The sequence below is a fragment of the Cordyceps fumosorosea genome, assembly GCF_001636725.1.
Source record: "Cordyceps fumosorosea ARSEF 2679 chromosome Unknown scaffold_21, whole genome shotgun sequence".
Classification (NCBI taxonomy): Eukaryota; Fungi; Ascomycota; class Sordariomycetes; order Hypocreales; family Cordycipitaceae; genus Cordyceps; species Cordyceps fumosorosea.
Genome location: NW_017387321.1, coordinates 298,019 through 321,691, shown reverse-complemented (window position 1 = coordinate 321,691; position 23,673 = coordinate 298,019). Strand labels below are relative to the sequence as shown.

The 23,673-nt window shown below is 55.6% G+C and overlaps 8 protein-coding genes across 8 annotated transcripts; 2 read left to right on the top strand and 6 right to left on the bottom strand.

Moving 5' to 3' along the window:
* On the top strand, positions 1 to 1,635 carry ISF_07382 (hypothetical protein; the record flags this gene model as incomplete). The annotated part of the gene is made up of 1 exon (XM_018850985.1): positions 1 to 1,635. The coding sequence occupies one exon, from the start codon at positions 1 to 3 to the stop codon at positions 1,633 to 1,635; it is 1,635 nt and encodes a 544-aa protein (XP_018701897.1).
* Positions 1,636 to 2,862: 1,227 nt separating this feature from the next.
* ISF_07381 (cell division control protein 15, cdc15) lies at positions 2,863 to 7,589 on the bottom strand (the record flags this gene model as incomplete). The annotated part of the gene is made up of 6 exons (XM_018850984.1): positions 2,863 to 5,604; positions 5,656 to 6,913; positions 6,972 to 7,036; positions 7,093 to 7,122; positions 7,191 to 7,325; positions 7,443 to 7,589. 6 exons carry the CDS (start codon positions 7,587 to 7,589, stop codon positions 2,863 to 2,865), a joined length of 4,377 nt encoding a protein of 1,458 aa, XP_018701896.1.
* A 3,466-nt stretch (positions 7,590 to 11,055) lies between these two features.
* On the bottom strand, positions 11,056 to 11,884 carry ISF_07380 (hypothetical protein; the record flags this gene model as incomplete). Its single annotated transcript, XM_018850983.1, has 3 exons — positions 11,056 to 11,091; positions 11,147 to 11,552; positions 11,874 to 11,884. 3 exons carry the CDS (start codon positions 11,882 to 11,884, stop codon positions 11,056 to 11,058), a joined length of 453 nt encoding a protein of 150 aa, XP_018701895.1.
* Positions 11,885 to 12,415: 531 nt separating this feature from the next.
* On the top strand, positions 12,416 to 14,413 carry ISF_07379 (dihydrofolate synthetase Fol3; the record flags this gene model as incomplete). The annotated part of the gene is made up of 1 exon (XM_018850982.1): positions 12,416 to 14,413. The coding sequence occupies one exon, from the start codon at positions 12,416 to 12,418 to the stop codon at positions 14,411 to 14,413; it is 1,998 nt and encodes a 665-aa protein (XP_018701894.1).
* Positions 14,414 to 14,561: 148 nt separating this feature from the next.
* ISF_07378 (hypothetical protein) lies at positions 14,562 to 15,644 on the bottom strand (the record flags this gene model as incomplete). The annotated part of the gene is made up of 2 exons (XM_018850981.1): positions 14,562 to 15,040; positions 15,092 to 15,644. The coding sequence occupies 2 exons, from the start codon at positions 15,642 to 15,644 to the stop codon at positions 14,562 to 14,564; spliced, it is 1,032 nt and encodes a 343-aa protein (XP_018701893.1).
* Positions 15,645 to 16,605: 961 nt separating this feature from the next.
* ISF_07377 (ICE2 family protein) lies at positions 16,606 to 17,980 on the bottom strand (the record flags this gene model as incomplete). The annotated part of the gene is made up of 2 exons (XM_018850980.1): positions 16,606 to 17,382; positions 17,438 to 17,980. The coding sequence occupies 2 exons, from the start codon at positions 17,978 to 17,980 to the stop codon at positions 16,606 to 16,608; spliced, it is 1,320 nt and encodes a 439-aa protein (XP_018701892.1).
* A 1,178-nt stretch (positions 17,981 to 19,158) lies between these two features.
* ISF_07376 (Protein kinase-like domain protein) lies at positions 19,159 to 20,467 on the bottom strand (the record flags this gene model as incomplete). The annotated part of the gene is made up of 3 exons (XM_018850979.1): positions 19,159 to 19,579; positions 19,659 to 20,170; positions 20,228 to 20,467. 3 exons carry the CDS (start codon positions 20,465 to 20,467, stop codon positions 19,159 to 19,161), a joined length of 1,173 nt encoding a protein of 390 aa, XP_018701891.1.
* Positions 20,468 to 20,923: 456 nt separating this feature from the next.
* Positions 20,924 to 22,213, bottom strand: ISF_07375 (Protein kinase-like domain protein; the record flags this gene model as incomplete). Its single annotated transcript, XM_018850978.1, has 3 exons — positions 20,924 to 21,547; positions 21,648 to 21,819; positions 21,867 to 22,213. The coding sequence occupies 3 exons, from the start codon at positions 22,211 to 22,213 to the stop codon at positions 20,924 to 20,926; spliced, it is 1,143 nt and encodes a 380-aa protein (XP_018701890.1).
* Between the last annotated feature and the right edge of the window lie 1,460 nt (positions 22,214 to 23,673).

The following is a 23,673-nucleotide window of genomic DNA, read 5'->3' as shown; positions in this document are numbered from 1 at the left end:
ATGTACACTGGTGGTCACGCTCAGATGTCTTCCAACTTCTCTTCCCAGCCCGGCAGTGGTCTCCCGATGGCCCCTGCAGGTCTTTCCTCGCGCCGCGGTAGCCAAAACATCAAGCCGCTCTCCTTCGATGCTCCCAATCACCAGCCAGTCCACGACAACGGTGCCCCTACCCCGCGCACCAGCCGGTCTCATCTTCTAGCTGGCCTTCGCACTGCTCCCAAGTCTGCCACTGCCACTTCCTTTGCTCCCGCTTCCCCCACAGCCCAACAGTTTGCTAGAAACAGTAGGGCTGCGAACCTGCACGGTTACGCTCAGGACAGCTACTACAATGCTCCCAAGACGGCTTATCCTCAGTACGCCTCTCAGCAGCAGCAGCAGCAACCTGCCTACCACGCTGCTCTGAATCAGCAGTACCACGTCGAGCAGGTTTTGGCCCCTCCTGAGCTCTCGATGGAAGAGCAGGCCCAGGATCCCAACCTGTACGCCCAACTCGTCGCCACAAACATGTACCTTGCCCAGCGTCAGCAGCTCCTGCAGCAGCAGCTTAGAAACGTGCAGGCCGCTGCCGCCCAGCACGCCGCCCAGCAGCAGTTCCAGAACCTCAACATCAGCAGCCCTCAGCTGCACCATATGTCGTCTTTCGAGCAGCAGCAGCAGCAGCAGCTCCAGGCTGCCATGAGCCAGGGCCAGCAGCTCTACTTCAACCAAGCTACTGGCCAGTACTTTGTGGACACCACCGCTTCTGCTCCCTCCCCCATGCACTACCGTGATAGCAGTGCCTCATCCTTTAACAGCCTTCAGCAGCTCCAACTCCAGCTCCAACAGCATCAACAGCAGCAGGGTCTTCCTCGCGTTCAGGTTTCGCCTCCCCCGGAGCCTCAGCGCAGCTCACTCCGCAGCGTATCTCCTCCCAAGCGATTTGACTCTCCCGCGGAGCCGACCCCTCTGCCGCCCCCCTCCGCCATGGCGTTCCGTCGCGGCCATAAGAAGGCCTCGTCACTGGCCCCGGTCAACAGCGTTCTCGCCTCTGCCCTGAGTTCTTCAGACGGCCCCAAGTCTGCTGGCCCCAAGACTGCCTCTTTCCCCATCACTCCCATGACTGGTGGATATGGCCCTGGCCAGGGTCGCGCTGGTGAACATCCTGTTCGTCAACCCCGCGGCCCTCCTTCTCTTGACGAGCTCAAGGCGAAACCTACCGCCAAGCACGAGGGTTCCAAGAACTTTGCTACTCGCACCCGACGCTCTGCTGTTCACAATCTAGTGCGCGCTGGCATGTCTCGCCGCAAGGGCACTAGTAGTGCATCCGGCAGCATGAGTCCCGTTTCCGAGACGGCTGAGGATTCTGGCTCTCCCATCACTGACAATGACTCGGACTCTGGCCGTAGCGGCTCTGGCAGTCTGGTTGGCGAGGAAGAGTGCACCAGTTCTAGGACCTCGGCTAGCGGCGGTTGGGGAGCTATTGGCTCCGATCGCCCTGGCTCTCGCCAGATGACTCGCAAGAGCGATGCCTCCGACGCCACTGGCAGCTTTGCCTATGTTTTCAAGAAGGAGAACGACTCTGTCGACCTGCAGCGCAAAGCCCCGAGGATGGTGCTCACCAGCGTGGAGAAGCGCAAGACTGCTCCTGTCGCCTGAGTCTACTGCTGACTTGTTCCTTTCCTGTTTATTCTTGTTTTAATTTTACGATTGACGCCCGGACACTGGTGATATGATTGCTCGGATTACCCGATTGCATTTGAATTTTCGCCTCTTTTTTCACTTTCTTTATCTTTCACTTCAGGTTCCGTTGAACGACTGGGCGAACTTGTCGACGACGACTACATAACTACCCAACAAACTATAATTCACTTCTTGGTTCGTCTCTCATGGATTATTATACTTATTATTTACGGCCTTGCACACTGGGAAAGGTTTCCCTTGGAACATTACAGAGGAGGATCAGTGGACGAACGATAGCCATGGCAGCTTTTTGGGGGTTTCTCTCTATTTTTCTCTCTTTTACGGATTCGAGATTTCTCTGCAACATTGACGAGACCTAGCGTCTACTTCTACCTCACTTTGCCCGTCTCTGGAAAAAGACGGCCTGGTTGCCTGCCGTCCAGGGCATCCGTTGAACGGACCTGGACCGCGCGGTGAGGAAAACTGAAAATCGATGGTTGTTTTGGAGGACCTTGTCTTTGTAACACTCTTTTTCTTCTTTCTTCTCTCTCTTTTTTTCCAAGAAGGAAAGAATTTGTCTTCTTGCCCTCTCCCTGTCTTATGACTCATTGTATTTTTGGTCTAACGCTGGTAAGTCCGTCACTTCCTCGAAACGGGAAGGACTTCTTTTTCTCTTCGTTACCCGGGAGCTGCACATGTGGAGGGAGGGAAAACTGTAGTTTAGATCAATAAAACTGGTACACACAATGCAAGTCTTGCCACTTTTCTCGCGTGACATGAATGGGAAATATGTTTGTGACTTTATGTCTGTTCAATTCAAAGAATGATGTCTTGGCGTAATTTGATTCTGAATTCCGTTGTATGCCTGCCTTGCTGTGCTGTTCAACCGCCATCGGCTCTTTTTTCTAACGGTAACATGGGATCTAACAATAGGTAGGTAGACCTTGTCGGCGGTAACAGTAAGTGACATCCTGTACTTGTCCGCCGTCAAGGCGATGTATATATAGAAAAGAGGAACAAAGCAATGATGCAAAAAATGTTTCAAACAACGTCGTTTGTAACTTGGACGCCCACTCCATCTATCCATTCATTGGTCGCGTCAACTCCCCCTTCCCATGTACAAGACAATAATGGCAAGGTACAAATCAAGGAGATAGGCCTTGTATAAATAATTCATTAATGACAGTTCATCGAAACAGTACTTCATGACCACTTGGCGTCGCTCGGCGCGCGCACCCGTCTCTTCCCCGTCGTCGGGTCTCTCGCCATACTCTCTCGCCGGCCGCTGCCCGCTGCCCCTCCCGCGCCCGCAACAGCGGCCGCGGCTCCCCAAGGGCCCATCATCATGCGGGCCACGCCGCCGACGACGCCGCCATTCTCCTTATTGCTGGCGCTGCTCTCGCTGCGGACGACCATGGGCGGCGCCGGCTCGCCGCGGATGCCTGCCGCTGCGCTGCTGCCGAGGACGCCACCTCTAGATGTCATGCTGGCCAGCGACGTTCGCGGCAATCGGCTCTTAGCCGCCGAGGACGAAGAAGACGAGGACGGGGGCACCATGAAGCCACTGCTGCTGTGGCTGCTCGTGGTGGAGCTGGCGTCGCCGCTGACGCGTCTTGGCAGGTTGGTCCCGCCGTCACGGCTGCGTGGGCGGTACTGCTGGAAGAGCAGGTTATCGCGGTCTAGCGCGCTAGGGATGCCGGCGGCCGCACCGACAACGCCGCGCCGTGGACTGGCAGCGACTTCGATAAGGGCGTTGCCGGCGAGGCTGGCGCGACTTCGATGCGTCGGGGTCTGTGGGAAGGAGATGGACGACTGCAGGCTAGGCGGCGTGTAGCTGGTATTGCGTCGCGTAGCGGAGCGTCGCGAGGAGGATGAGGAGTTGGTCTGTGAAGAAGCGATGCTGTCATGGCGCATTACTGCGCTTGGCGAGGGACGACCTTCAAGGTGAGATCGCACCAGCTCCGCCGCCAGGTTTCGTACCAGCACCGCAGAGTCGATCTCAGCTAGCGTTTGGATCACTTCCATGAGTGACCGCACCTGGGCGCTGTTGAGAGATGTCGTTCCATCGCCATTGCCCAGAGCAGTGTCACAGGCATCGATGATGGTCCGCACCAGACGCAGCAAATTCAAACGAACGACGGCCTTTTTGTGTCCAAGCCGCTGCGCGATCCCGGCAAACATTTCTGGCTTGGCAAGCGAGGCGGCCACACCGGGACTCAGACGTAAGAGCTTAAGTAGGGGCTCCAGCAGGTTGGAGTCGAAGGAGTTGAGGCGATTGGTGTTGAAGCCACTAATGATGGCCCTTGTGAAGCTGCCATCAATCAGGTAGCTCTCGACGTTGGCCGTCTCCTCTTGCAGCCACACGAGAATGGCATCGAGAGCTGTTACCTGCCAATATTGATCTGTCAACAGTGACACATAAAATTCGAGGCCCTTGTTTTGCCATAGGTATCGACGCCCCTTGGATCCAGAATGTGCCATGTCGCAGAGTATCGGCAGCACAAACTCCTTGGGCGGTCGATCCGTGCGCATGATGCGTAGGAGCAAAGGGATGATGCCGCCGACAGCAGCGTCTTCCTGGCGTTCTTTGCTCAAACGGCAGAGGTTGAACAGTGTGTTGAGGACCTGGTTCGACATTTCGCGGAAATGAATTTGTCCCTTCTTCATGCCATAGCCAAGCAGGTCAATGAGAAACTCGATAGCGTCGGCAGAGTGCAACGTTTCAATTGTCGTCGACAGCATGGAAAGGTTCTTGATGAATTTGAGCATCGTAATCTGATGCACAGGACTCATGCGGCGCAAATCCTTCAGGACGCTTTTTAGCACCTGTCGGTCTGCCACCACTTCTTTGACGTAGTTTTCTGCCTGGCTGAAGAGGTAGAAAATGTTAACAATGCGGCCCTCGATAAGCTCTTCAAGCTCGTCCTCGCCTTCTTCGTCGAGTACGCGGTGTAGGACGAGGGCAAGGGGATACAAAATCTTGCTTCGCGAAAAGATTCGGCAAAAGTCATTCTTTGGCGTAGGGCCCTGGAGTTCAAAGACGTTCCAGATACCATTTACACCAATAAGGACCAAGTCTCGGGCATTGTCGTAATCCTCATCAAGAAACTCGACGAGGACATTAAGACCACCGGCCGACACAAACATTTGAAGCGTTAGAGTCGACGTCTGATACATTTGACGCACAAAAGCCGCAGCCTCTAGGCGAATCTCATCTGAGTACTGCCGAGCGGCAAACTTGGTAATGATAGGCATGCCGCCAACGAAGCAGAGATTTTCTTGGATCTCGACATCGTCGAGAATAATGGCATTGACCACTTTCAGAAGCTGCAGGATCATATACTGCTTGCTTTTGACAGTGCAAGGCTCCAAAATCTCGAGGATGGGCAGAAGACCATGGGCACTGATGATGAGATTCTTGGCTTCGGTATTCTCCCACAACAGAGCAAGCAAGTCTTCAGCAATCTCAATCAGAGTTGCCTCGCCTTGCTCAATTGTAAGGGACCGGACCAAGTCCTCGATCTTCTCTGCTAAGCGAGCGTGTCTGTCACGTGCAATATTTGCTTCCAGATCCATCTCGTCCCAGCCAGGATCCATGAGCGCAAATGGATCGTCCTCATCCTCGTCATCGCCGAGCCAAGAGTTGCTTGATACCTTGGATAGCAGCATCAAGCCGCCATCCTCTGAGCCACGTTCGCTTACTGGTTTGGTAGCATTGGAACTTTCTGGGCCAAAAACGTCCGAAAAGTCCTCATCGTCGTCTTCTGCAAATTTTTGGATTTCCACAGAAGACCGCGTACGCCGCATTGGCCGGTCGGGCAGGACCGAGGGGCGGGAAGCGGTCTTTTTCTTGATGCTGCCACCATCGGGAGCGAGCATAGAGCGTGGAAGACTTGTCAGATCTGAAGGATGGAACAGCTGAGGCGAGTCTGGACCGCGAATACCCTGATCATGTTAGTAAGAACTGCAGGGACTGTCTAGGCTTGGCACACCAACCTTTTGCACTTGGTTTACTCTTTGGTTGAAGACATTGTCGTTTTCTATAAATAGATCGGAATAGTCCTCGGCGCTCTGTTCACGAAAGGCAATGTCATGTCGGGTGGGTAGCTCAAACTTGTTATTGAAATGAGCCTTGGGGGGAGATCGTGTAGGCTGCAAGGGGGAGCCTAAGGTGTTCTTTGGAATAGACTTTTGCCGGGCGTGCCTCCTGGCCTCGGCGACTGGCGCCGTAACCTTGGAGATTGGTCGGATAGTCTGCTGTTGCAGGTCTAGGTCGTGTTGTGAGGGGCCCTTGATCGTTAGTAGCTCGCCCTCAAAATCGTCATCATAACTATTATCATTTCGTAAATCGTTTGCAGAAGCGAACGCCTTGAGACGATCGCTAGAAAGCATACCGCCAAAGTTGTCCTGGGTTCGAAGGTTTGGCAGATGAAGGGCACTAGGTGAGAGTGTAGTGTCAAAATCATTGTCCCAGTTGTCACTGTCGGCAAGCTCGGGTGTCTTGAATGCTTGGACGCCAAATTTGGACTTTTGCATTGACAGCGGTCCTTTGGCGGGTGTCCCGCCCGGGAAGCGGGCCGCCGGGGGAGCGTCTGAGCCGGTAGAAGTCCGTAGATGGGCATCCGAGGAGTTGAGAGCCTTGTTCCATTGTTTGACTTCCTCGACAGCTTCGTTGAAGTTTGCAGGTGCCTTGGCGACTGGTGCGTCGGCTCGGCGGCACCCGATGATCCAAGCATGCTTTAGCAACTTCCTTGCTGTAACTCGCAAATTGGGATCTTTTTGGAAGCATTGCATGAGAAAATCCCGCGCAGCCGCGGAAATGCCTTCCGGCAGAGGAGGATGGTCGTCGTTGACAATGGCAAAGAGCGCAGGCATGGCTGCTAGGTTATGGTAGGGTGGCTTTCCTTGGAGCAGTTCGATGACGGTGCAGCCAACGCTCCAGATGTCGGAAGCGGAGCTGGCACCGGAAAGCTGGATGATTTCAGGCGCCATCCAGTAAGGAGTGCCGACGACCTGGGCCTCCTTGTCTTGGCCACCGGCCAAGGTGCTGGTGGAAACACCAAAATCGGCCAGTTTGACAGTGCCATCTTTGGTGGTGAGGATGTTGGCACCTTTGATATCACGATGGATGACACCCTGGTCGTGTAGGTACTGGAGGCCTTGAAGTACTTGCGTCATATACACGCCGACGAGGTTTTCCGGAAACTTGCCGTAGGCTTTGCATATTGAGTGAAGGGAACCATTTTCACAGTATCTAGGGCCGGCAAATCAGTAAAAGCGCCGACGAAGGGGCGACGTATGTATAGGCTTACTCAAGAATGATATTGAGACAGTCGGTAGACTTGACAAAGCCAATGTACTTGACGATATTGTCATGCTGGATATTGGTCAGTGACGGAGCAGCGTAGAATAGGAACGTAGTGTGCAACCTACGTGGAGATTCTTGAGGAGGTCAATCTCGCTCTACCAGTGAAGGAGGTGGTTAGCCCGGGACAACACGACAGTGACACGGAGATTGTAATGTAGCACACCTCGATCATGCGCAGTTCACTCTTTGGCAAGTCGCCAAGCTTGATTTGCTTAACGGCGACGGCCTCACCCGTGTTCCAATTGAAGGCTTTGTAGACGGAGCCGAATGCGCCTTTGCCTAGGCACTCTCCAAGTCGCTAGAGACGGGGGTCGAATTAGTAAAGATGGGTTCAGACACAATGTAGCAAAGAAGGCGACTGAAATTCGGTGACGGGCAGGAGGCGATAGACGTGAGCGAGAAGGTGGCAACATACATAATCCTTGAGCATGGGGTCTTGATGGGCGGAGCTCTCGCGGATCTTGTCCCTCCGGGACGGGGTAGCCGGTGTAGAGCTCTTTTCCCGTGTGGCTACGAGACCGGGGCGGCCTTGGGCAAATTGGGCCTGGCGATCGACAGGCATGGCTATGATGACAGGGCAGAAGCTCGCCTTGAAAGCATTACCGGGCTCCCAGAACCGCTTTGTCTGTTGTCGCTAGGCTGATCATGCAGCCGCTTTGCTCAAGCAGCAAGCAAGCCAGCAAGCAAGCAAGCAAGCAAGCAAGCAAGCAAGCTCTATAGCAGATTATAACCGACTCGTCCAGATTGCGGGGCCAGATGTTGTGGCATCACCAATGGATCGACCGACAATGGTGGTTCGGTTCGGTTCGTTGCGTATACGTGAGGGAGTGAATCGTTCAACGGGGGCGTCTCGTGGGGACCGGGTCTCGTTGTCTAGCAGCGAGTATTTGTGTGTTTTTCGAATGGTCGAGCGACCAATGCAGGGAGTAGGGAGAGACCAGAGTAAGAGGCCGAGTGTATATGCGATTGGGGTCACATTCGATGCGGTGTGGAATGTTCCTGAGCCGGAAGGACGCAAGATAGTCGGAGAGAAGGGGCCGGGTCGCAAAGCTTGGTGTTGTTGTCGGTTTGTCGGGACAAGGCGCTACGAGGGCGGTGGGCGAAGCTCAAGCAGGCGGCAGAAAGGAATTATAATGCAGCTAGATGGCCAAGGGCGGGCGCTGTGCGGTGCGGCGTGAGGAGGATCGGATAATCGTGAGGACGGAGGATCGGAGGGTGATTCTGTTAAGAGGAAAAACGCACGGCGAGGCAGGCAACCGGGGCTATCGCGAGCCTGGACTGTGTAATGGTAGTGGTGGTGGTGGTGGTGGTTGTCTGTTTGCGATTTGAGAGGGCTTGGATGTACCCGTATGGTGAGAGGAATGGTGCGTGGTGGTTGAAGCAGCAGGGACAGCTGAACTGAGTGGCTGCAGAGTAGCAGCAAGGGAGAGGTCGAGGAGAAAGAATAAAGCGAATGGTCGGTAGGAAAATGTTGTGGTTGTTGATTTTGGTGGTTGTCATGCCTGTGGTGGTGGTGCGTCACGTCGATGGGTGCCGCTGTGACAACCGAAGCAAGGGAGTGGAGAGGAGGAGCAAGTACCTGCGTACCTGGGAAAGGTGGCACGGTACCTGCTTCCGAGGGGGCCTTGGCGGGCAACAATTCCCTGCTAAAGGTACCTAACTTGCACATTGGGTATCCGTACCTATCCACTTATCAAAGGGGATTGTCAAAAACTATCCAACGTAATATATTGATTGATTGAAAATCCCCCGTCTATTCCCTGTCCGAAAGCACGAGATGCCCAGCTAATTCGGTAGGTACCCCTCGTGCCTGTCCAGTAAGCAGCCAGGTACCCGCGGCTCTGTGGCTGTTCGTGGCTGTACTGGTGGCTGCTTCATCAAGCACCATGACTGCCGCCCAACAGCCTCAGTGGCTTCGACACTATCTATGCAGATGAGCTGAATGCCTCCCAAGGCGGCCAGGGGAGCAACAATACAAGCCAACGGACGCATATAAATTGTCTGTCTCTGGTACGGTACCTTAGCTTCTTAGGTACCTAGAATCAGATGGATAGATAGGGCAGGGCTGTAGGTATGTAGGAGGTGTTTCCAAGACATGCAGTAGCACATACCAGTCAGTCATCGGGCCATCGCAACAGACGAGAACATCCTCGCATTCTAATACGCTGTTGATGCGCCCTTCACGACAATACCTTTCGAGGCGCATAACTAGTTAATACCTTTGCCCGCGCCTCATCCGCCATTGGCCCTTGCGCTCGCCAACCAAGGGTTACACACATCCTTGCACGTCGCATCGCCGCCCTAGTAGTGCATCAGCCGTCCGAAAAGAACAAACTAGAAAACGAAAGCAAGAGAAAGGGAGGAAAAATCGAGAAAAAAGACACTGGCTTGATCAACTGCAACTTGGACACCTTACTAGCATCATCCCACCGCCGCTGCGTCCATCATGCGGCAGTTTATCCAAGTGCCCAACAACTCACCCCTCTGCTGTAATATCATCACCACCTATAGAACACTACACACAAACATAATGCTTTATATTATGCAAGCTAGTGATTCAAGTTGCGTCGCTAAGCCTCGTGCCACTCCGCTGCCCAACCGAGTACTGAAAATCATTGGAAGAAGAAAACGTTTCACCAAGCATTGCATCCCCAACTCCGCAAACCAGTCTCTGTCCACTCTATTAATAGAGGCACCACTGGCATCTTACTGGTACAACAAGAAGTCTCCCTGCCTGGGGGCAGTGTGCAAGTCATATATGTGCAAAGCAGGTAGCAAATCTTGTCCATTGAATGCTGTCCATGACCCAAGCACGTCTGACCTTGTCCCAACCCAGACTGGTTGCTGCCCTCCTCGACTATAAATACAACGCTCAGTTCAAACAATATGCAGTAAGCTGCTTCGCCCAGCAACAATACCCCAGACTCGCTTCCTCTAGTAGCCCACCGCTAATGACAACGCTGATCGTCAATCTGTAACCTTGAGGCGTAAAGAGCTGAACAAAATTGATAAGATCTTATGATATACTTGCGCTTTTCCCGATATCCTTCGCTACTCAACCACAATCCGCTTACGGACTCCTGCTTGAAATTGAAACGTTGGAAAATGCTTAGTTCGTACCGTTTTGGGTTAACGTGCGACTGAGGCCTGCCTCAGCCCACCATTCTTCTGGAATGTCTTCTCGCTGCGCCAGGCTTCGCATAATATGCTGCATCCCGTCCCAGTCCTCCTCTGCCGGTGCTGCTCCAGGTGAGAAAGTCATTAATCGAGCACGTCTAGCCGGATTTGTATTCCCTTGCTCTTCCGCCCTAATTGAGGCCCGCCCGCCCCATGCCTCTTGGCTGTCGGGCTCCGGCACCCCTACCCGACTCAACGCCTGCCGCTCCGCCATGCTTGGGGCGTCGGGATGCTCAAAGGTGGGGAATCTTTCCCGAGCCGCCTCTCGCTCGCGGTTGGCGGATTGCGCGTAGCGTGGCACCCTTGATCCTCGCCCATGATCTCCCATTCTGCTTCGTGATGTAATAGAACGACGTGCCTCCTCGAGGCCAACTTCATCCTCGTCCGAGTGATCACATGCCGAGTCGCAGCCTGGATCCAGCGGCCCATCATCAAAGCCATCTGGCAGAATCGAACTACCCGTGGGTGGTTGCAGAGAAGCTGGCCATTCAGACGGTGGCCGTTGTGCAGATGACCGTTGCGCGGATGGTCGTGCTGCAGATGACCCAGCCGCAGACGGCTGCGCTGCGGATTGGCTGCCGCTCTGTATGTCGGTCCCCGAAGCGAACGAGGTATTAGCGCTTGGTGCCTGCGGATCTGGCGTCAGTGTTGTGAGCAGGGTATCCCAACCTTCCGGGCTGAGACTTCGCTCGCGGTCACCAAGACCATCCACACCAGTGCCGCGCCGAGTTGTTTGGTTATCGCGCCCGGAAAATGGACCGTTCCCAAAGCGCACAGGCGGAAAGCGAGAGCGCCGCTGAGTCTCCGGAGCCAATGATGAAGAATTACGCGCACCCCCTGCTTCCATAGTATCAGGGCTGCGAGTGAAGCGCGATGAAATCGGAGTCCTCTGTTTGAGGTAATAAGTAACAGTTCTTTCTAAAATATTGGCGGCATACATACGATGCGCGGGTGTCGAGCCCGTCCTCGTGGGTCAATGGACCACCACCCAAGGTCATTATCGCGGTTCTCTTCGTCTGTGGGAGGGCCATACGGCACATTATGCCAGCCAGTACCGAAAACTTCAGCCATATGTGCTTCCATGCGCTGGCGTGCGGTAGTGCGAGCTTCCTCCACAACTGATGCAGTGTTTAGGGAGGAATGCACCGGGTCCCGCGCATCCGCGGTGAGAATCTCAGATGGCGTGCCCGACTCGATCCATGGCAGCGGGCGATGCTCTGTGGTGCTCACTGTGCGCTGCACGGGACCATAAATTCGGGCCGCGGCGCGACGAACCACGTTGCGCTGGCGCTCCCGTTCACTCGCGCGATCAGCGCGACGAATCGAGGAACGCGGAGGGGACGTAGTCCTATTTTTATGAGGAGTTTTGCGAGTCACATCGGATTCGACAGGAGCGATAAAGAGCCTACTCAATCGGCCACGGTTAGTGATATTCTGCCAGCTGAAATGGCTCGGATGGATTCTTGTTAGGCGGGTGGCCTGTCTGTGCAACTATGCGCCTCAGCGGCACGGCATCGTTGCGGAGATGACGCGCAACACGCGGTCCAACACAAGATAGTACGCGACAAGAAGAGTTGTAGTTATAGAAACAGAGGCGTGCGCGCGACGAACTGGAGTCCCAACAAGGGCGCTTCAGACCAGGGCTTGGACAAGATATGCTGAAACTTACGGAAGACCCATTGTGGCGATATTGTCGGGGCAAGATCAGTAAAAAAAGAGTACCAAGTCAATGGCTCAGATGATCTGCACCGTGAAAAGACAACTACAAAGTCGAAGCGACAGAAGTGGCGGCGTTGTGATGGCCTCCAGAAGATCGAGGTATTGAAGACTGGTGGAGAGACGAAAAACGGAGCCGCCAGTCGAACGGGGGATGGCGAGGTGCCAGGAACTCGCGACCAGATCCGTTCCTTCTCAACGCTGAGTGGTAGGCAAGTAGGGGTGGCTGAGTGTGGCTGTAAAAAATGATCAGCCTACTTGCGGAGCGGGCTATTATATTTCCGACAACGGTGTGGCGCATTCAGGTTTAAGGTGTGGCGCAGCTGTGTCTCTGCAAATATCAGGCTTGCTACCATTCAACCTGTCCACTGCTCAACCTCCCACGACAACGGCCGCCTTTATGACGGCGTCAATGAAGCGTCCGAGCTGTCTCATCACTGCGGTTGTCATATCTTGACTGCAGAGGCGCCATAGTCTTACAGCGCGTCAACTGCCATGCCTTCCGCCAGGGATTTGAAGCGTGCTCTGGACCGCGTCCGGACGGCCATCCCGGCGCAAAGAAAGCTCGAGGGCGATAGACGTAATATCCGTCTCGGCCTAGAACGAATTACTAGGGCAATCCAAAAGGAGCAATCGTGGACAGGAGTGCATGTCGGGGGGACCAACGGCAAAGGCTCAATATGTACGCTCCTTTCCTACATGTTTAAGCTTTCCGGTGTTAGCCATGGCGTCTTTACATCCCCTTCTCTCTTTGGCTCGCGAAACGGAGTCGCAATCAATGGCATGTATCCGAACCAAAGGCTATACGAGTCCGAGATGAGAAACGTGCAGGCCCGGTTTCGCAAGGCCGCCTCCGGGTGGACGTTTCAGACCGGCGAGGATCCCGGCGAGCTGACGCCCTTCGAGCTCGACACAGCTGTCGCTTTTCGCATCTTCAACGCGCTGCACGTTAAATACGGCATTGTCGAGGTCGGAATGGGCGGCACCTCAGATGCCACCAACGCCATGCATGAGAAAGGCGTCACCGTGATATCCAAAATTGGCCTCGACCACCAAGAGTATCTGGGAAATACGATTGAAGAAATCGCCAGCGTCAAAGCAGGAATCATGCGCCCATTTGTTCCTTGCATCATCGATCATACCAATTCGGTCGAGGTGCTTCGTGTGCTCACGGACCATGCGCGCAGCATCGGTGCACCATATTACTTGACCGACGACGCTGCCGAGTTGCTGAGCCCGATTGACACCGACAAGTTTCAACTCGAGGATTACGAGAAGCAGAATCTACTGTGCGCGTTATTAGCATTCAAAAAGCTCTTCCCCAACATGGAAATCGACCTCAACAAGCTACTGTCAAAACGCCCATATCCACCTGGGCGAAAGGACCTAATATCTGTCCGCGACCTAACAAACGGGCTGCGAGAGCAGCCAGTCTTTGTCGACGGCGCCCACAACATGCTCGGAGTGCAGGCTCTTTCCACCTACGTCGACAATCAGATGCGCCGGGGCGACGAGCCGGTAACCTGGATCATGGGCTTGTCTGCGAGCAAGACAAAGCCCTTTGCTTCTCTCATCGAGACGCTGGTACGGCCGCAAGACCGCTTCGCCTTCGTCGAGTACCAGCCTCTCCCCAACGAGCCGGCCGCTGCGCCCGCGCCGCTCGGCCGCGAGATCGCCGAGGCTATCGTGGGCAGCAGCTCGCAGCAGCTCTACGATGGCGACCCGAGCGTCGACGCCGCGCTGCAGTGGGCGTGTCGCCAGGCCGGCGAGGACGGGCACATTATCGTCACGGGAAGCCTGTACCTGATCCGCGAGCTGTACAACACCGAGGGCGTGCACACGCGCCGCCGCTTCAAGACAATGCGGCCGGGCCGCTCGCAGCTCTGGTACTACACGCAGCTCGCGCAGACGCGCGAGCTCACGCCCGACGAGGCGCGCGAGTTCAAGCAGGCCCGGCGCCACTGGCGCCTCAACCCGATCCGCAGCGACGCCCTCGTCTCCGACGACGCCGACCGCGAGCAGCAGCCGCCGCCACGCACCTCCCCCGTCGTGTCCCCGGAGACGCGCGCCGTGCAGCGCTGCGCCGCTTACCACCAGAAGCAGGCCGCGCGCTACGCGCAGGCCATCGAGTGCATCGAACTCGACACAGAAAACGGCGTGCCTGACCGAAAGAAGAGTAAGGCGGCGGCGGCGGCAGTGGAGGCGACGCCGCTGCCGGGTCCGGAGCGCGTGGACATACTAAGCACCGTCAAGGAGCTCATCAGGCGCCAGGGCGAGCACATTGCCGCGTACCAGGGCGCCATGCACGAGCTGCGGGGCTACAAGGTCGCCATACCCGAGATGAAGTTTATGAGCTACGCCAAGATTTACGGGCGTCCGCCGGGCCCGTCGCGGCGCAAGTCGAAGGTGGCTTCGGCGCCCGAGGCGGAGCCGCAGTCGGAAACGCGGCTCCCCGAAGAGGCCAACCAGAGAGACAATGATCCAAAGCAATGACTCTCGTAGCGGTGGCTGCTTCATGTTTTCTTTTACCGCTTATCTTGTACACTATCTATACCATTTCTTACAGGGTTGGGACAAAAGCGTAATTTCGCACATGTAAATTTACCTCACAAATATATAACCATTTCATCGCACATCCTCCCTACATCTTGGCCGCCCTGCCGCCCTCCCCGCCCTCCCGCGGCCCGCGCGCCACCGCGTCGACCAGGAACTCCACCGCGTCCGTCACCATGTCCTTGCTGAACGCGTGCCCGACGCCCTCGTACACCCTGCTGTCCACGCGCACGTCGTACCACCGGCCGGCGTCCACCAGCACGTCCACGACCGGCCGGCCGACCGCCGGCGGCACCAGCGCGTCGCGGCCGCCCGAGCACAGCAGCAGCCGCTTGCCCGCCACGCGGCGTCTGTCCAGCGCGTCGCGCACGCGCTCCCTGTCCTGTTCGCCCAGCGGCACGCTCGGCACCGGGCGCTCCGCCCCGCCGAACAGCACCACCTTGGGGTCATGCGCGAGGCACGCGCGGACCAGGCTCGGTGGGAAGTGCGGGCCGCCGATGAAGGCCTCCGCCGAGGAGGCCAGGCCGCCCGCGACGGCGCGGCTGCTCATCAGGTCTTCCCCCCCCCCTGCGTGTTAGTTTGCGCTTCTGTAGGGAGGGAGGGAGGGGGGAAACGTACTCATGTAGTCGGGACAGCCGACGACGACGACCGCCGCATCTACGCGCTCCTCGCCCAACCACGCCTGCCACGCGCTGTGCCCGCCCAGGCTCCAGCCCAGGCAGGCGTGCGCGTCCGCACGCACGCCCAGGTACCCGTCGACGAGGTCCATGAGGAGCTGCACGTCCGCGACGGCGCCGCGCACCGCGCCGAGCATGTCGACCGCGTGCGTCGCGTTGCCGCCGTCCCAGGCCTCGTTGGCCGTGGCGCTGACGAGCCGCGACCCGTGGTTGGGCATGTCGAACGCCAGCGCCACCAGGTTCCGCGCCTTGCTGGCCGCGGAGGCGTGCCAGCGGGCGAGCGCGCGCGAGGCGATGTCGGCCACGACGCCGCGGTTGCGCGTGCGCGGGTGCAGCAGCCACAGGCAGGTGGTGGGCAGCGAGGAGCGCTGGGAGGACAGCTCGTCGAGGCCGTAGACGTCGACGAGGAGTCCGGCCATGGGCAGGGTGTGCCGTGAGACGGAAGGCATGGGTGGGAGGCCCCGTGTTTGGTATGGTGCGATGTTCTCGGGCATGGTGTGCGGGATTTACTGGTTCCCTGGATGTAGACGGTGTAAATCAAGCTGTTGTGATCTGTGTGATATGAAGGGGAGTGTATGAGCCTCGGAAGAAGACAATGTAGCGTAGCCGTGCCGAGGTCGAGTATGTTTGGTGACGGATGACCACGAGGCCGGTCGGGTTCTGAAACTCGGCGGATGGCTAATTTGATACGAATTCGCCCCCTCTCGCAGATAGCAACTTAAGGCCTGTGAGATATGTGTGAGATGTAAGAGTGTCTATAGCTCGGCGAGGTCGGAGGTGGGAGTGGGTTGCGTTCGGCGTTCTTAGTGGGGTAAAGGATGATCAGACATCGTTCCTTTCACAAAGCCAGCACTATATTGGAACCATTGATTTCCTAATTCAGCATTCATCGCTTTCCCAACTCATCTGAAAAAGAACATTATTGACATGGTTCCAAGAATGAACAGAAGACCGAAAGAAGACAAAGAAGAAGCAGTAGAACAAAGAACAGAAAGACATATATCACCGTCGCCATGCTCTGGAGAAAAAGACTACATGAAAAAGAACAAGAAGAAAAAGTTCCTATAACCGTGATTAACGCCACTCTGAAGCTTCTAGAAAGCCCGATTCAAAGAAGAAAGAAGAAGATTCAAGAATCTCCAAATCACATTTTCCATACCACCGTTCCCAGACCCAATGTTTTTCAAAGAAGACAAAAAGCTTGTACTATGTGCTGTTGATGAAGGAAAAGAAAAGTGTGGAAAAAACAATCACCATCCCTTGGGATGCGCTCTAAACTTTGATGTGACCGTTCTGGATGATGTAGTTAACGTTGGGGGTGTCAACGACATCTGTGTGGGAGAACGATAAGGTGTTGGGCTGAGCTGGAAGAAAGTGCCCAGAACCGGTTCATTGACAAAGGCAGTTTGGTATCTTGCGGAAAAAATGAAAGCAAACGAAGAGAAGAGCGCGCAGTTAGTCCACCTTCCAGTGATCTTGTTGCTCAGAGCCGAGGTAGAGCTCGACACCGTACAGGCCCATGGTGAGGCCGACGTTGATCCAGCGCCAGTTGCTGCTTCCCGCGTCGCCGGCCCGTAACGTCCAACCGTCGGGCCCTTCACTGGCAGAAAAGTGCTGGAGCAACAAGCTGGTGTAGACGGACACGAGGATCGACGGGGAGAACCAGCTGAGGATGCCAAGAAAGACGTTGGAAGCCTCGGTATCGTCAAAGTCGGGGTCCCGCAGGAGTGCTCTCGCGCCGAGATCGCGCACTGACGGGATGATGCGGGTCGCGCAGTAGAAGACGAGGAGTCTGTATGTGAGCGAGATGATGACGGACGGAGTGATGGTCTGGAACGCGGCGTAGAGAAAGGCGAGCGACGAGTGCATCGCGCTGGGCAAGGAGCTGACGAGGTGCACGAGGGTCGAGTACGAGGCCATGATTATGGGTGGCAGAGGCGGGAACTCTGGCTGAGCGACGCCGATGTCATCGGGGTTGACGGCCGGGTCGGAGGGCATGTAGTCGGTGAAGATTTGGTAAACGCAGAGAACGACGTAGGCAAAGAGCAGCGACGACTCTACGGGGCTACCGCGTCCACTCCCAATTCCGTAGGCGCAGAGAAAGACAGCCGTGGTCATGGTGACACCGATGAGGGTGGCGTCAAAGTTGCTGATTTGCGGGAATTGGGCGACTCGCCAGAGAAAGTAGACGGCGCTGGCGATGATGGATGCAGAGAAGACGAGGAGAACGATCTGGATATTATGGGTTAGTCTTTCGACGATGCAACACGACGTGGAGTATACTGACCACCCAGGTGTCACTGCGTCCGCGGTTCACCAGCCAGCGGGTGATTTGGCCGGCGGCCTGGATGACGAGCAGGGTGCAGAAGCCCTCGAGCAGCTGGAAGACGGGGCCGGAGTAGAGGAGGATGCTGTCCCAGACGCCGAGGGTGACGGTCTCGAGCAGGCCATTCTTGCCGAAGAAGTAGTCGGACCAGGTGACGGAGGCTCCGGCGGCGGCGCGGGTCTGGTGCAGGACGCTGCCCAGGGTGCGCTCGACCCAGCCGGCGGAGCTGGGGGCGTCGACGGCGAACTGGCCGAGGGCCCAGATGAGCAGGGACGGGATCACCACCCACTGGGAGAGGCGGAGGAAGGCGTGGACGGACCAGGCGAAGCGGGAGCGCTCAGGGACGGCGATGCGGAGGCACGAGTAGGCGAAGTAGTAGACGAAGAGGGCGAGGCTGTAGGCGAGGCCCGAGTCCCGGCCGCCGACGTCGAAGGCGACGGGTATGGAGAGGACAATGGTGAAGAGGAAGACGGCGCTGAAGAGCACGCTGAATGTCCACCACATCGGAGCGACAGAGGGAGCCGCCCAACGGATGGGGGGCGTGCTATGGGATAATTGTTTTTGTAATCGTTGTGCTTCGTCGTCGAGGTGTGTAGGTGCTTTTTCGGAGTATTTTTCCTTTTTTTTTTCTCTTCTTCGCTCGTTGTTGCTTGTGCCTTTTGCAAGGGTCCACCACCGATCACAAGCTTGGAGATTTTTTGGCGGAGCTCAGGAGATAGGGCACCTAGGGTTGGAGCTGCAGCTAAGCCTGTGGTCGTTCTGCGATCGTTTGGTGGTCGAGGTAGGGCGAAGTTCTCGAGGGAAAATCGGCGTTTGTGGTGGGTTCGTCGTCGTAGATGGAGATGAGGGGGGGAAGGAGGGAGGAGAAGAGGATGAGGAGCGTCGAGATGATGGCGTGTTGACAGGCCAAGGTGGTGGCAGCCAGGAATCTTTGGTGGAGGTAGACTTGTTGATGGGCGGTCTGTCTACCTGTGGTAACAAGAGGACACCGTGCTAACGTTGTTAGCTGATAATAATCTCATCGAGCTGGGCTGCTGATCAAGGTGCTCGCTGATAAGGTGCAGGTGGCAGGCAAGTGGGCAGCTTCAGCTGATGAACAAGCTGTCTGGTTCTTCCCTGGAAGCATGGGTCGCGTCATGTACCTCAATGTACCTCTTGGTAGCTCCTATCCAGCTGACCAGCGGCTAGAGGCGACGCCGATGGGCGCCCAAAGGTGCCTGAGCAGCTGAAAGAGTGCGGGTCCGTGTACATTCAGGTACTTGTTTTAGCGTGTCCCCCGGCAGGTACCGCTGGGTTCATCGCGTGACCGCTGGGCGACGCGACGGGCAAAATGGGGGAGCATTATGAGCCACACCAGTTCCTCACCTTGCATGAGCCACAACAACAAAGCCACACGACGCGTTTGCTCTCCGCATGCCTGGTTGCTGGCCCATCTAGCTTCTGGTTGGTAGCCTGCCGATGGATCTCTGCATCTTCATCTCATATGGTTGCATTAGGCTGGTGCGTGTGCGTGAATATTGCAAAGTGCACTGTCGTTGTTCTGGCTAACCGCACAGAACCCTTGCGGAGCGCAGTATACAAGATGGGTGCCGGCACATGAAAGTGTACCACGAAATTCTCTTTTGCATCATTCATCATTCATCATTCATCATAAAAGTACTAGTGCGTCTGAGCGATTCAATCTAGTTGGCGAACAGAGATGCAATAATGCTCTGCTTGAACCATTCTCTGTCCTGTTTCCACCCTCGGACAATGAGCTGGACGCCGAGCGCCATGGCCTCTCGTGCAACTTGGAGCGGCGCGGGTAGAGGACTCCCCGGCGAGCGTCGATTATACCACGTAATTAGGAAAATACCCGCGTGCATTGCCACCCGAAACGCGAGCGTATCGCTGACGGGGCCGTACCCCGCGATGAAGCCCTCCATGGCGGATAGGGCCGCCCGGACGCCCTTGAAGTGGTTCCTCTCGCACATGTCGCCGAGCATGCCGCCAATGTCGAACGCGCGAGGCCCGAATTGACAGGATTCCCAGTCAATAATGGCAACGCGCTTGTCGTTGCCTTCAACGCCGCACGGGGTGAGTATGCTGGATGGAACAAGAATACTAGACGACATGTAAGCGAAGTACCAAGGATATGGGCGGCACGCATGGAAGCCGAGCAAAAGCAACGGGAAGAGCTCACTTTCCGGACCAGAAATCACCATGGATGACCCCCCAGCCGTCTTCTTGATCGCATTGGCCTGGGCTTCGCTGGAACTCTTGCCTGGCCATGCCCCTCACGAGGCCGAGTGTCGCTGCATGGCGCTCGTAGATGTCTGGGAAATTCTCCAGCACCTCGATGAAGGCGTCGCAAGTGACGCGGGCCTTGAGCTCACGCATACCGTCGTTTTCGGCCACCTGCTGCGCAAGCGGCCGCTGTGCTGGCTCTGCCGTCCAGGTGTGGAAGCGGCGCAGCCAGGCGCCGGCGGCGCGCCCGACGTCCGCGACCTGCGCCTGAGATACCTTGGAATCGGCACCCGGCGTATCGAGAATCGCCCTCAAATCTAGCACGCCTCGGATGTCCTGCAGCACCTGGATTTTCGCGGTGCGGCAGAAGTAGTAGAGCTGGGGGGACAGCGCGGAGAATGAGTCACCCGAGGCAGGTTCTATGGCGGGAAAGCCATTCAGGGCTTCCAAAGCGTATACTTCAAATAGCTGTAATGGTGATTGGTAAGTGACTGGTAGAAAATTGCAGTGGGAAGACAAACGCACGCAACGGGAAATGTCAATGGCAAAATCCTTGTTGAGGGCTACATAGCTTGTCGTGTGCTTGACAATGACAGTCTGTTCCTCGGTTTCGGGCAGGGCGGCGATGAGGCGTCCGCGAAAGGTGAAATTGGTGGTTCCGCTGAGCAACGGCTCAAGATCTGTACATGCATACGGAGTACTTGCGAGCTCGTGTGAAATAGAGGCGACGAGTCGTGCCTTTTCTTCGGGTTCAAGTGGTGCCATGCCGTGCTGGTGGAGGATGGAAGTCGGCGTTAGTGGCTGTTGGTCTGAAGATAGCCCGGCCCTAGACTGGCCAGCACCATCGACCGTCTTGATTTTCGGAGACTTTTTAAGGATTTCAACTGAATCATCCAACTGATGCGCGACGAAAATCTGCGGAAATTGATAGCACTAAAAGTCCTAATATCGTTTCTACATGGCGTGTCGCCAAGATGTCGATTCTAGCTTAAAACTTCCTTACAATCTCAGATTCACATAGAGCCGAGGCGATACGCCGCTGCGACTGACTTCCCGCATGTTGGCTGACGCCGAATCAGAAGCTTCAGTCACAATGCCCATTCTTCACCAGCAATAAGCGAGTATTGTGGCTGCCTTCAGGGAATGCGTCACTGCCTACTGGATGACCGAAGTCATCCGACTGTCGTTGTTAACCCTCTCCTCCTCGAAGATAGATAGATCTCAGCCTGGAAGATAAAACTGCGCAACCTGCATTTCATCGTGCTGGCTCAACCATTTTAGACCGCGAAGCCATGTGTCGTTGACCCAGTCCTGGCGCATTTTGACGCGGATCAGAGAGCGGAACGCCACCGCCTCCTTGGAGAAGAACCCTGATCTCGTAAAAAGGTGCTTGTGCAACTTGTTCGCACCTTCGCAGTCTTTACCCGCTTGCTGCTGTGCCACTTCTTCGACAACCTCAGCAAATCGCCGCCTGAGCTGCTCCTGTTTTATAACTTTGGAGTGTGCGTCAACAACCCCAGGGACGGCGCAGCTGACGCCCATCAGAAACGGAAAGCGGTAGAGCGCCGCATCGGGCACCGAGACAACGAAGTCCCAGTCAATGACGGTGAGTACGTTGAACTCCCGATCGACAAGGATGTTGTTCAGATTGAGATCGTAGTTAGCCAGGCCAAACCCCTCTCCGGAGCCATCTGACGGAAAGGAAGCGGCGAGGGAGCGGAATGCTTGCATCAACTCGTCTTGTCCGCTGACCGGCTGCTCTCCGAGGCTTCTACTCAGTGCCAGAGGGTAGTCCGCGTAGAACTCGGCAGCAGTATTGTGCGGCCCTGTGCCTGTTTCGACTAGCTGTCCCACAACAAACGAGTCCGAGCCGTCTCGGATGATAGAGCCGATTTTTGGTAGCCGGATCGAGGCAAGCCGGATTATGACCTGAGCACCTGCTGACTTTCTCCTCAAACTGCGCTGGGATGCCTTCATGCTCGCCAGGGTAGTTTCGAGACACCTCCTCTGCGGTGTTGCCATCGACGTATTCGATAATGGAGAAGGGGCATCCAACATCGTTTTGGCCATTCAGATCATAGGCGTAGACTCTTGGGATTGTGATGCCCGTGTTCTGGCTGCGAAAGGCTTAGCACCATGAGAAAATTATATGCAGCCAGCTTACCGCACAAACTCCATCGTGGCAAGTTCCGACTGCATATCTAAGATCATCCTCTCCTGGGTGGCAGGAGAGACCATCACGCTGCCCCCGTCCCGGATCGGAGGCATCTGTAGTCTCGCAACCCACTCAACGCCATCGTTGAACTGAATCTTGTGCACAAGGTTGAAACTTCCTACGGAAAACTCAGGAGAAATGGTGCATGGTTGTTCCCCCCGAAGCGACGAGGCGTAAGAGAGTAGAGCTTTTTCGTCAATTTTATTGATGAATTGCTTGATGCGCACGGCGTATTCGCCTCCATATTCCTCCCCACTCATCCAGGCAGCACTTCCGAAAGTGAGAGAATCCGCCATCGTTGCACATAATTCGAGGTATGTTAGCTGCCAGATAAAAGCCGCCGAGATGAGTCGTCCTACGCAGTCCGAGCCGGGTGCAGCTGAGCCAACTAATGAGCTCAGCAAGGCAAAGAACACCATATCCAAAGTGACTTCATCGATTTCGTTATCTAGAATCGCATAGGAGGGCAGGTTGACGTGGCCGACAGTGTTGTTGCAATATATCTCAGGGCGTCGTTGTGACTGAAGCTGCAGCCTGGAGCCAGAAAAGCTGCGATGCCCTGGTACCTATGTAGCCACTGTGCAGTCTTTGTGCTACATCACACTCAGTGGCCTACAAGGTGTTTACAGTGCCATAATATGGGCAGGGAAATTCGCCCAAAACACCACTTGTTACAAATTGCGAACCCACCGGTCTTGTAATGACATCTAAGAACATTTCCCTACGTACCGTGAAGACAGGCCATAGAGTGTAGCTTCTTGTTGAAGTCTGTGTTGGTCCTTTATCGATATTTCACATGCGCATGCTTATTAATAACCCGGATTCCGCATGCGGGGAAACATGGGAATGCGGAATCGCCATTCCAGCGGCCCAGGGAGCAACCATTGTTCAAGCAATGGAACAATAACTAGAGCACACCGCACGACCTGCGCGCGTACACGCAATTGCATCGCATAAAAACGGATGATACTACCGCAAGGTCAAAATGAAGCAGCAGAAATCCGACTCCCGACCCCGACGGGCGACCGCTCCAGACTATGGCGTGCTCTGGTGCTGCGGAGCTAACTTTGTGATGCTCAAAGTATTGGCTATGCGCGGCGCTTGCTGATTGATGCCTGCGCTGATAAGAAGCCTTGTTTGACGGATTGCGTGATCGAAGCCTCGCGACGGCGGTCCCGAAATCTGACGGCTGTCGGCGACTAATAACTAGATTTTTGGGTTGGTTGCGTGACCTGTTGCCAAGTTCATGCTGGCTGTCTTTGACGGGTTGGTATTCTGATCAAGGGTGCAGTCGCATGTCTGGTGGTGTGCTGAAGTAAGATTCTGGATATCATGATTTAACTACTTATTGTTGCCCGTTTGTCGAGTTATGCCGGTTGGGTTGCTATTTCGCCTGCCAGCTGTCAAGCGCCAGCTGCTAGGTGGCGGTTCTGTGCCAGGAGCAATTGAAAAGGAAAAGTGCAACACATCTGTCTGCCCACCCAACTTTGAAATTTCAGTTTTACAACGGGGGTTCTCCATCCTCCATCTCCATTCTTCCGTCATAACGACAAATGAAACGAGCCATCTCCAGCGTCAATGTCATCCATCTCGTCAATACAGTGCCGCTTTCTATTGGTATTTGACTGACGACGAAAGAACGGCCTAGCCGACCTGGGTAACAAAAACATCAGTGGGCCGTTCGTTGCTGCCCCCCACCCCCCCGGGAACTCACGAGCTGTTTCGAAAATTATGCGCTACGCTGGTACGCATCTCA